Below are 12,599 nucleotides of genomic sequence, written 5' to 3' on the forward strand. Positions count from 1 at the left end.
GGCTAATCAGGCATAAAACTGACTTAACTAAGTGGAGAACCAAGCTTTAAAACTGAATGACTGAAGCTAAATACTAAATATATAAAGGGCAGTTTTACTTGGAAAAGATGGTTTTCTATGTACCCTTGGGGAGCATTTTAATCCCATCATCTCCTATCCCCAGGACAAGCTCCGAAGCAAAGGCAATCTTTTAAAACATCAATTTCCAGGCTCATTGTAGTAATGAGATTTGCTTCTCCAACAGTAAGGCAAAGGTGGGGAACCTTAGGCCCAGAGGCCAAATATGAACTCTTACCAGGTTACACCTCCTCTCTCTAAGCCACACCTCTCACTGGCCCTACTTGGTATCCCTGTTTTTGCATGACTGGAAGGTGTCTTTGAACTCTGATAATAGCTCTTGTTTGTCTGGCTGGAGGAAAGACAGGGGTGTGGGTAGGTGTGTAGAAATTAACCTACAAAGGTAAAATTCATACGTGTTGCCCTACATCTCCAGCAAAAACATTAATTACATACAGGACATGATAGTCATGAGCATATTAATATTGGCCTGCAGGAGCTGCTGGTTTGGTCTGTAACAGGAGCACCATTTTAAAGCAGTATAAATATTCTTTTTAAAGAAGTAAAACCTCCTCAACATCTAAAGTTGAAACTATGCTTTCAGGCTCCCCAAACCACCCCTTAAACTAAAAACTGCAGCAGACACAAAGAGATGTTTTGGGCAAAATGAGAAACTAAAAAAACTGAAGATGGTTGATGTTCCTCCAGAGGCCAGGAGTTCCACAACCAAGAAAACTCTGGCTCGGATCATCATTCCAATGCTGGAGTAATGTAATAATCTTAGTAGCTCAACTGGCACGTACCAGGAAACAGACACTCCACCAAGTACTGAGGGCCTTATAAGCCAATATCAATACTTTAAAATGGACTCAGAAACAAATTGGCAGGCAGCCAATACAGGACTAATATGACTCTGACTGCATGCCACTCAATATATAACATTCCTCACTAGCTTCAGCTTCTGAGTTGTCCCCAAGAGTAGACCAATGCAGAGGACATTATCATAATCTTCATTATTGTATTTTTTAAAGTTATTTTGGAAAGCATTTTAATGTCTATACCTTTAAACTTTTCCCTTAGGTTTACTAAGTCCTGACTGCATCACTTTCATATTTTATTCCTATTCTTTATCCTTTACACTTTCTGTTCAGGATTTTGCAAAGTTAGCCAGTAGTTCAACCCAAAGAAAATGTTAACCTGTTGCATATTTGTTATAAATATAAGCCACCTATAGTCTTGAAAGATGCCTTAGAAATAGCTGAAATAAAGGAATAATTTTCTATGCAGAATCAGAGCAGCTTAATATTCATTTCTTTTCCCAGTCTCCTTTTACAAACCTTCTCTCTCTCTCTCTCTCTCTCTCTCTCTCTCTCTCTCTCTCTCTCTCTCTCTCTCTCACACACACACACACACACACACTTTTGCTTCAGCTCCATTGAAAAACTAGGTTCACATTTGCTGATAGGCAGCTAGCTGAACATTTGTACTGAGCCGCTTGCATTTAAGCAGAAAATGACACTGATTGTCACTAAATATAACGAGTGCCGTATGTGTGTTTCATTGGAACCGCAAGCTCAAATTAGCCTGTCAGAATTTCAACGTACCCTGATGCAAACCTGTCAACTGACACAATTAGCTCAAGAGACTAAAGAAAAGGCTTGTCAAAGCCGTCAAGGCTTTCTTCTTGATCAAGTCCTGTCCCTTTGCTCAGAGCCTTTATTAAATCCAACTGCATTCCACGCTTCCAGTTAGGTCAATGCTTATACTCCTTGCCTCATGCCAACACCATCCTTTCAGACTTTTAAATGTGTTAATTCTAGGAAGGGCAACATCTCGTTTGCAGGGCCCTAAATTCTGGATTAGCAAGAGGAAGATGATGTTCAGCTGTATGTGAAATCTTATCAAAGACTGAACCCTAGTGTTCAGGAGGATTAGGCAACATATTATACTCAGGATACAGCTAGTCTTCACAAATGGATTTTCAGCCTGATCATCTTCGTCTAGGAAGAAAGACATACAGTGTGCAACATGTATTTGTTTTGTTACAGGAATGCGGCATGTATTTCCAGGAAAGAAAAACTTTGCATTGGGGAAAGGAGAAGCTCACTGCTACTGTCAGGTTTGCGCATGAGTGTGTCTTGGGCGGGCGAGAGGCACTTGTTAACATGTATTTTATTAAGAGACACTCATTTCTCGCCTTTACACATTTATTGAAAACCGTTTCAGGATCTCACGAAGTTCAGCTTGGCTGTCTGCAGAGAAAACGGTGTCAACACAAGAAATGGGATCTGAGTTCACTGAACTTGATAGCGTCCTACAGAAATAAAAGTGAATCCAGAGGGACATGAAAGAAGGAAATTTCATCCTTTCCCAACAAAATGCAGACGCCCTGTTGGAAGTTGCATGAGACCATTTCCTGGTCCTAAACCCAAAGGGCTTCGGTCCCCTGGAGCCAGCGCCTATGTTCTTCCACCTTCCTCCAGGGGAAGCCTCCATTGGGTCGCATTCCCTTCCACAAATGGAAGAACCACTTTTTTCATAGATGGGACACTGAATGCAACCAGTGTCTGTGGATGTCCATTGGCCAAAGGTAATGGGCTTCTACTGGTTCTTCTATCATCATGGTCCTCTCCTGTTCTCATTCCATTGGGAGGATGCCTATGATATCTGTGAGAGTCTCCATCACATCCATATTCTTTAGGCATTGGCTGGCAGCACAGGTTCTAAGCATGATGTTTTCCTATCAACAAGGAACTGGAAACTGTAGCATCCTGGTTGATTGAGTATATGGAGAAATTCCACGATTCTTTGCAAACATTTCCATACCTAACAACATTTCAGTACCATGAAATAAAGGAATTTCTCCTTGCAGGTATTACACAACCCCAGTCCAAGGACTGCTAAATAAAAACTTCAGATGAACACAGTAAGAAACTGAAAGAGCATAACTAATCTCTTGAACAGTTAAATATTAATTAGACCAGAACAGGACATGGAAATGTTTAAAACAAATGTTCTTGGTGGTATTATTAAATGTTAACTTTTATGCATACTAAATCATTTTGTAGCCAGTTAAAATAGCTTTTGTGGTCTAGCAAATGCATAATTAATATATTTTTTTCCTTGCCATTGATGTTTAATAATTAAATGGTGTGCTGAACATTTAGACAGCAAAAGAAGAGAAGCCCTTTGAAAAAAAAATGCTATGTTTCTTGAAGAATGTTATAGAGATTAATCATTTCCATTAAAGCTTTGTTGTTATAATTTATTTTACTATACCAAGTAGCAGGCTGTTTAGATCTCTTTAAAGTCTGATTGGGGAGTTATAAGACTCTTTGCCTGTTTCCTGCATCAAATACATTATTCTACATTTCCTAGTTGTGTGGGCAACCAGCATGTGCAGAATAACTAAATGCGGTCGCTTTTTAATTTTATTTTTTCGGTCTCACTTTGATGAACTAGCCTTTAAGCCTGGCAGACCCAACTCACCAGTTAATATCATGAAAGAAAAGGCCTCTTATTGACTTCTCACTCAATATGAGCTGACTCGGTGCCTAGCAGAGCAAAAAGTTTGCTGACAAGAGCTCAGCAGTCTCGGAAAAGCCAGAAGTTAGAGCGGAAACGGCTGCTTGCAGGTGGGAAATGGTGACCAGGGGACAAAGAGCTTACAGAGCTGTGATCTGGATAAGTTTTTCAAGTTCTCATCCAGAGTGGGAGCCACAGGCAACATGGGAGGGGGCCTTATTCTGAGTCAGAGACCATTGGTCTAGTCAATCCTTTCAGCTTGGTATTGTCCACACTGAACAGCAGCAGGATTCCAGTCAGTCACGGTTCCCCAGTCAGTCAGTCACAGCCCTACCTGGAAATGCTAGAGATTGAACCTGTGGCCTCTGCAGGTCAAGCAGATGCTCTGCCACGGAGATGCAGCCCTGCCCCACAAGTGAGAAAAGAGGAAGAGGCCAAAGAAAATAGCACCATGTGAACTCTTCTTCGTGCCTGACTTCATTTGGGTAAGGAACGGGCAAACCCTATTTATTTATTTATTTATTTATTTTATTTCCTGTTTGATTATAAAAAAGAAAAAGAAAAAACCCTCAAAGCGTTTTACAAAAAGGTAAAATCATAACCGTAAAACATACCAAAGTTACCTCAGCTTTCAAAGCATTGTAATGTTCTAGGTTTCTAAGTAATGTTCTAGGTTATGATGTGGGAGGAACAAGGACTGCAAGCAAACCTCACTGACAAAGCTATTTCTAGGAGACTAATGCTCAATAGATTAATCTAGCAATGGCTTTTTTAAAAAAAATCTAACCCCTACTCCCAAGGTATTCCTGATCCACCACCCCTAAATGCTTGATAGCCAATTTTGTGAAGTAATTTCCACCCCACCCAACCCCCGAGGGTGTAAAGTTGCATGGGTGGTTACTGTAATACACAGTTCAGTGGTGCAGCAGACAGATCCAAAGGTTCCCAACTCAAACCTCAGCAGATATTGATGGATGGAATACAACCTTTTTCTTCAGGGAGCTCACTGTGGAGTGAATGCCCCCCTCTCCTTATTTAATCACCACAACAACCCTATGAGATAGGTTAGGCTGAGGTAGTGCTGCAGCTTGCCTATATCCATTAGTTAATTTCAAGGCTTATAAGAGAATATCTGAAAGTCAGGTCATCCTAGCTGCAAACATCCTTTCAGTTCTTTTTTTTAAAAAAGAACAAATAAATCCTTGATCTGTTGAGTTCTGGCTCAAGTAAACTGCTGAGCCACCCTGAAGCTAGATGCCAGGTGTTGAGAGAGGCAGGGTGGCATAGTGGGTGGAGTGTTAGACCAGGACCTGAGAGGCCAAGAGTTCAAATCCCCACTCAGCCATGAAGCCAGTCGCTGCCTAACCTGACTCACAGGATTGTGGGGAGAATAAAATGGAGAGAGGGAGAGACCATGGATGCCACCATGGGATATAAATGCAATAAAAAATAAATAAAAAGAGGTGGGAGAAGCTTTTCCTGACAGCCCTAAAGCAACTGAAGGGACATGAGTTCTCCCAGAAGTGGAATGACTACTCGAGCTCACAAAACGATGTAGCTTTTCCGTTCTGCATTTCTAATGGGACAAAGTGGCACTGCAGTGCATTCTTCTGTCACTTTAGTGACAGCTGTCCTCCTGGACTGTATCACTTCAGGATGCAGGCAGCACAGACTGCATTTTTGAATGTTGCCTATGTAAAAAGCATAACCAAGACCTAAGAGTTGCCGCCTAACCTTCTGTACAATCTGCCAGCCTCCCGCATGCAAGGAATATTCAAATGTGCCCACCTCCATCCACATCCTCAGTTGGTATAGTAGTCAGTCCCATGAAAATGGAGCTCATTAGAACAATCATAATGTTTACACAGTCTTCTCTTATTATACACTCAGAGGTCATCCAAGTACTACAAGTAAGGAAGTAACAACATATCAGTTCAAATTTCATGTGAGCTACTGCCTTTTTTAGAAGTTTCTTTATATATTTAACATCGTTTTTTCTATCTGTGTATTCTGCCATCACTTGGATTCCACTGCCATCTAGTGGATATTTGAAAATAAATGAGCTGTTTCAGAAAAAACTGAGCATAGCCAGAGCTGTTGTAATGCCTAAATGGGATGAAATGCAATTGAAATGGATTTGTTATACATGGTGCATCACAGAATCCAGTACAGGAGAATCAAAAGTAGGATTGTGTCTGTTAAAAGTAAGAGTGCATGTATCTCATTAAAGGAACCCAACAGAGGAATTTTGCTTTTGCCTTTGTATTGTCTTCAGCTGTTCCAGTAGAAACTCACCATAAGCTGAGTTAGTGGTTAAACAAACTTTCTTCCTGATTTGGCCAAAGAGCCTGCACACAGCAGCAACTAACCAAATCACCCAGGCCGCACTTTTGGGACACAGCAGAGACCCATGTGCCAGAGATTTGGTTAATAATGCACACGTTTTCCTCTTTGAACTGTTTAACGTGCTTGCATATATCTTTGTTTACATTAGAGCATATGATAGGGAACAATTACATAAAAATAAAAATGTAAACACTGGCTATGCAAAGCTTTATCTTGCCTTTCCCCATGTTACTCAACAGCTACATGAAACCACAGACAGAGGTTGTCTGACAGGTTGGGTGCCGGGTGCCGTTGATACGCTGATGAAGCCCCCAGTTCCCTTCCATCATACTTGGGAAATCACTTGAAGTCCAAAACCTGTCTCTGAAATCAACAAAGGCCTGGATGTAGAAAAAAAAGCTGAGGCTTAATCCAGACAAGAAGTGAAGAAAGGAGGTTGTGGTGGCTTCTCCAGTCCTCACCACCCATCCACTCACCTTCCTCAGCATCTGACAGGAGCTGCTCCACATTTTTTAGATTTCCCTCAGGCGGCCTTTATGGGTTACGGACAGGAACAGCACTTGGACACCACTTTGCCCAACTTTGTGGCTGCTCACATGTTGTCCCAGTATCCAGACCTTTGCTCTATACTTTCAAGTAAGCCATGGCTGTGGTGAGCCAAGTAAAAATGTATATAATAGAAACAAATCACTTTATTAAATTTATGGATATTAATCTGATTTGCCTAGTTTATTACAAATCTGGTGCTATTTTGGTTGCAGAATATAGGGATTACACATTGTGGTGTTAATATCTTTTATCAGTCCTGGCCGTTTATTTCTAAGCATATATCACAGGCACACCAATGCATCATTCTGCATATGATCCAATATATAGCATTTTTTAAATCTGCTTGATTTCAGTGGGCAAGTTAATGTTCTCTAAAATCTCTTCCCCACTAGACTCAATGGACTTACAAGTGCTGTACTTTGGACCATGCCTTCAGATGTTGTAATACTGTGAGGCATTCCTTTGTCAGACAGATTGCAGGTTGATAGTCCAGAATGCTCTTTGATGTCTCTTGAAGGGAGATAATGGTTAAGAGATACCTAGAGATCTGTCTTGACAGGTAGCTGTCAGCAGCATGGAGAGAGAGAAAGAGAGAGAGAGAGAGAGGGAGGGAGGGAGAGGGAGGAAGCGAGAGGGAGAGAGTGCCAAGAGAGGTAGGGAAGAGGGAGCTCTGACTCACTTGAAGGTGTATAGGAGTGCAGAGTTGCATCAAACTCTCTCTGGGAGTTTGATGTGAAGTAGTGGATCCAGCAATGCAGTTAGATAATTTTAGATTCTGGTCCACATAACTTGGTGGGGGATTATCTTTGGGTAGATCTACATTGCAAACTTCAAAGCAGCAGATTTCAGTGCACATAATACCCTGTTGGATTGTGACCTCGGACTGGGTTTGATAGTCGATTCCTCTCCCCAGAGAACACTAGGATCTGCAGTTTGGCAGGCTGGAAGTTTTTAAAAGCCTGCCTCACCAAACTGCAATTACAGGATCTCTGGAGAAAGCCAGTACCATTGATGTGGCATGCAACAGATGGCTGCAGTATTTATATTTTGATAGCAAGCCCGTGTTTTCTAATTCTTGAAAAGTGCCTAGCAATTTTAGATGAAATCATATATATGTGGTTTAATAATCAACCCCTCTTCACAAGGAACTGTGAAATGTAGCTCTGGGAGAGGGAGAGGGGTATCCTAATTGCTTTTTGCACTCTTTGCGAACTGCAGCTCCCAGAATTCTTTGGGTGAAGACGTGACTGTTTAAAGTGCTATCGTAGGGCTTTACAGTGGTACCTCAGGTTAAGTACTTAATTCGTTCTGGAGGTCTGTACTTAACCTGAAACTGTTCTTAACCTGAAGCACCACTTTGCTAATGGGGCCTCCTGCTGCTGCCGCGCCGCCACAGCATGATTTCTGTTCTCATCCTGAAGCAAAGTTCTTAACCTGAAGCACTATTTCTGGGTTAGTGGAGTCTGTAACCTGAAGCGTATGTAACCTGAAGCATATGTAACCCGAGGTACCACTGTAAATGTATGGTGTGAATGTGGCCTAGGTGATCCTGCAGGGCTCTTACCTTTTTAGGTACACCTCCGTCTACGATGGCATCATTAGAGTTAAGTTTGTGGTAGCTAATACTACACACTCTTACAGCAACTCACTGACTGATAATGACTGCTTACCCGGTCACAGGGTGGACGGCTGTTGTGGCCCATCATGCCAGGCTCCTTCCCCTCAGGTGCATTGCCAAGGTTAGGCGGTCGGCCATTCGGGAATTCCCAGGCCAGTCACTGGAGACTGGTGGGCTTTCCTGCCATCTGTTGATCTGAATCCTAGCTGGGCCGTGTAGGCAGGGCTTTGCACCTGATAAAGGCAGGCTGTCCAACACTGTCTTACACCAACTGAAACAGCATCTTCTCCCTCCTCCCACCCAGAGCCCTTGGTCCCCCAAATATGAGTTCCCATATGATGAACCTTTTCCCCCGCCATTCCTATGGGCACAGCAAAAAGCTCTTTTTCTGTTAAAATTTCCACATTGGAAGTGGAATTAACTAAGGCAAGCCTTACGCCTCATTTGAAGCCAAAGAGGCGCATGTCACAAATAATTCTGATCAGACTGCAAATGCGGAAAATGCCTTCATCTTTATATATCCATTGCTGGTATACAGGCTATGACTAGGTAACCAAAACAGTAAAATGTATCAAAGGGAGAGCACTACAAAGCGGAAACAAAGAGAATGGCAACAGGGAAGAGAGACCAATTTATTAATGTGGTTCAAATAAATCACAATGCATTTCAAGCAATGAGCTCTTTGTGAGGGGTCTATCAGGAAAAGGAATTGTTCATCTCTATTGCTGTGTCTTGGATGATTTGCTCCAAGAAGCTAATAAACATTGAATCCTATAATGGTACAAAGGATTTGGGAGGTTATCAAAGAAATTGTAATGGATGTGAGCTAGTCTTTTTTTCTGATAGACTCTCCAGTAAACAAAAAATTGCACAAACTACTTTGAGACTTATACCACATGAATTAGTAAATTGGTCCTTTGCATCAGCTGGTTTTTAAAAAACAACAATGGCAGTAGCATAAACATAATTGTACAGTGGTTGGGGAGGAGGGCACATAAATATTTCCAAAATCAAATCACACGTAAACCTAACTTTATGGAAGATTGAGAACATGTATTGGAAGAAGATGGGCCAGTGTGTGATTTTAATGACACAGTCAGTGGATTGATTTTATATGTGCCATTTAATGGCATTCAGGGGAATAAATCAAAGTCACAGTGGAAAATATCCTTACAGTCAAACCATCCAAGTACTCCACTGAAAAGTTTGGAAGATTACTCTAGACTTAATTTTGAAGTAGAAAATAGTACATATTTTGTAACTGCTGTATCGTCTGTCTGCCATTCACTTTACTTCTTGGGTAAAGGAAAGTAATTAATCAGTTTTCAGTTGTTTATGGCAACGGAACCCAGATTTGCCACAGCAAACTTCAAGTATGGTGGGAAATTTTCTATCAGAACAAGAAGCAACCTATGGGAAACCGAATTAGCATTTTATAGAGTCATAATACATGTTCACATATGCTAAAGAATAGAGACATATTTCTGGTATGTTTGTTTTTTCAAGTAGCATACAATGCACAAGTTCAAATATCTCTCATCATTCATTTTTCACAGTACTGTTTCATTCTTATCACAAAGAATCATCAGAAGATGATTGTTCTAGTGGCACAAAGCATCTTTCTGTTCCTTCAGGTGTCAAGAAGTCCTCCACCATCCCCCACAGATGCCTAAAAACAAATGAAAACAACAACACACTTGTGGCTAAAACCCACTGTGGCAAGTATTTGGCTGAAGCACCCCACCAAACTGTTCTCTGCTTTTTTTATTAAAGAGTAGCCTCAAATGTTGTGGGGAAAGAGTAATTTGCTCTCCCATCTTCTCACTATTCCATGTTGATTTAGCACTAGACAATCTACAAGTGAGAAATTGTCAATGGTTCATTTATCTAAGCTAGAAAGACTCAAATTTAGAAGATCTTTTACCCCTGCCAGATTCAATGCCCCTCCCATATTCAGAACGAATATGCCCATGCAGTTGGAAGGAAGTTGAAACTGTTATTAATATCCTACTATACTGCCATTATTACAGAGATACACTTTCAGTATTTATCACTCCAGTCATGCAGCCAATCCCAAGCAGATCTGATGACTACAACTTAAAATATCTAATAGAGAACAGGGAAACAGAGATTACCTCAAAAGTGGCTAAATTATTTGCTGCTGCTGCTGTTGCTATACAATTAAGGTGAAAAGCCCTGAATGAATCCAAAGGTCAATGTCTTAGCACACATATTTTAAATTAGCAGTTAAGGTTTTATTGTACATATTTCGATTGTTTTATATCTGTACTATTTACCGTGTTCTAGCTTATAGAGTTTAATTTTAACCTATTTACCTGTTCTCTGTTGCCGTATATGTCTGTATTTCTGGTCTGTGTTCATAAGAAATCAATTCTTTCATTCATTTACTTCATAGGATATGAAGCAATGTTCTGTGGAGAAGCAAGGTTCTGTGTCTATTGTGGTCTCCAAGACTGTTCCAGAATGTTCCTGTCATGATGCCATCTATACAGAGAGTCCTCCTAATAGTGAGAGCATGTTTGGGAGATGGGCTCTTAGGGCTCCTCCACACTTACCTTTTGCCCCACACCAACTGTACCCCCCCCCAAGTATGTTGGGTGGAGTTGAGCCCCCACCCCCATCTTGAGGGGCTTGGTCTTGCCGGGCCTTCCTGCAATGGTGGCGGGCTTGCCGGGCCTCTCCATAGCAGTGGCAGGCCTCATTGTCCCCCCTCCCAGTGGTTTTGGGCCTCATCAGGACTCGCAGGCTCCTCCTGACACGCATAACGTCACACGTGTGCATCACATGTGTGATGTCACACGCCGAGCCTCCCCCCCCCCCCCCGCTGGGCGGAACTCAGTGTCTCTGCTTTCTAGGCAAAGATCTGTGCTTTCAAGCTCTGGGTTGGACAGCTCCCCTGCCCCCGCTGATTTCTACAGCTGAATCGGAAAAAAACAGCAAAATTGGGTTTTCTATGGGTTGTCATTTGCTCTGATTCAGTGGTAAGAGTAGGTAAGAGTGGGTTTCAATGGGGAAAGCGCTGGGGCAAAAAAATAAAAGAAAAAAGTGTTTAGACACAGAGCTTTAAAGCACAGACTGTGCTTAGAAACATGGCACAAAGGGAAGCCTGGATGAGGTCAAGGGTGTTCATCTTCTACAAGTGCTAATTCCTACCTGGGTTGAAGCTGACAAAGTCTTCAGGAGCTTTTTTGTTAGCAGGGACTTTTCTGCAATGCACCTCTTCTCTGTCTAGTATGTCCCCTGAGCCACAGGATGAGGGATTGCATGTGACCCCTGTTAGGGTGTGAAACCTAAGACGCTGGCAAGTTAGCAATGTCATGTGACTTTAAGTAGTCAAGCTCGTTAAGTTGTTAAGTTGTTAAGTTGCTCAGTATATAAAGAGTGTTTGTTTTCTCTGTGTTTGGGGCGTGAAGCAAAAATGTCCGAAAGCTCTGGAGGTGTTTCTGTTATCTTTCTGCAATAAACCTGTCTTTGGAAAGACAGGCTTCCCTGTGTCGTTATTTCTTTGCTGCTGAGACTCTGAAGCCTTGTACTGCAACAAGAATCTCTGCACTGGACTTAATTAATACTCTGCAAAGAGAGCTGTTGCTGGTGGCGCAGCGGAAGCGTTTACTGGACCAGTACAGAAACTCTCTTAGGTTATGGACTCTTTCTACGTTTCTACAGCTGTATTGTGTGCAGAGAAAGTGAAAGCAGCTTCGGATGAGAGAAGACCGGCTTGGTCATAAATCCAGCTCTTAAAGGAGGCTGGAGGCGTCTGAAAAGTGAGTAAGACAAATCCCAAGGGGAAAGAGAAGAAGGGGCACACAGAGGGAGTAGCAGCAGACCCCAAGAATGGCAATGGAAAATTTCCAGGTTCCCTTTACAAAGTTGAACTCTGCTAATTACGTGCAGTGGTCTAAGAGGGCTCAAGTCTGGTTGGAAGCCAAAGAAGTGTGGGCTGACTATGTCCAGAGGCGAAAGCCGTTTGTGGCTGTTGCAGCAGATGCCACAGCAGAGCAACAGGCTGCTGCACATGCCCAGAACAGGGAACATGATAAAATGGACACTAAAGCTAGATGCATGTTGATGGTATCGATAGACGATTCCCAATTACCTCATGTGGAAAATTTAAGGTCCGCATTTGAAATTTGGGAAGCTCTTAAGCGAATTCACCATAGAGCCACGCCCGGAGAGAAGGTGAACATTATACGTGCTTTGTATGAGTTGAAACTGAAGCCAGGGGATAGTGTGGTTGAACACACGTCACAGATGACTGAGTATTTCAACCGACTGTCATCTTTAGGTGTGAATTTTCCTGAAAATATTAAAGTTTATACTCTGCTTAGCAGCCTGCATGCAGGGTTTGAAAACTTAGTACTAACTTTACAAGTTTTGCCAGAGGACCAGCTGAATATGAATTATGTGACTGGTAGATTGTGTGAACAAGAATATCAACATCATCGAAAACGTATTGATAATTCAAATACCCCAAGGGCTGGAT

The 12,599-nt window shown here is 42.0% G+C and overlaps 1 protein-coding gene across 7 annotated transcripts in view; it reads right to left on the minus strand.

Moving 5' to 3' along the window:
* Positions 1-12,599, minus strand: part of LOC308583880 (uncharacterized protein C6orf118) — a 49,896-nt gene that overhangs the window by 17,840 nt on the left and 19,457 nt on the right. The window contains exon 10 of one of the 7 annotated variants that reach the window (XM_081188256.1): positions 8,708-8,866. The exons of 5 other annotated variants lie outside the window; for them this stretch is intronic. In XM_081188256.1, coding sequence (XP_081044382.1) covers positions 8,815-8,866 — 52 coding nt within the window. In that variant the 3' untranslated portion in view covers positions 8,708-8,814. Of the gene's footprint in view, positions 1-8,707; positions 9,765-12,599 lie in introns of those variants that run through there. One more of the 7 variants, XM_081188255.1, reaches the window with a different exon arrangement.

This window comes from Podarcis bocagei, assembly GCF_964188305.1.
Source record: "Podarcis bocagei genome assembly, chromosome: 3".
NCBI classification, from domain to species: Eukaryota; Metazoa; Chordata; class Lepidosauria; order Squamata; family Lacertidae; genus Podarcis; species Podarcis bocagei.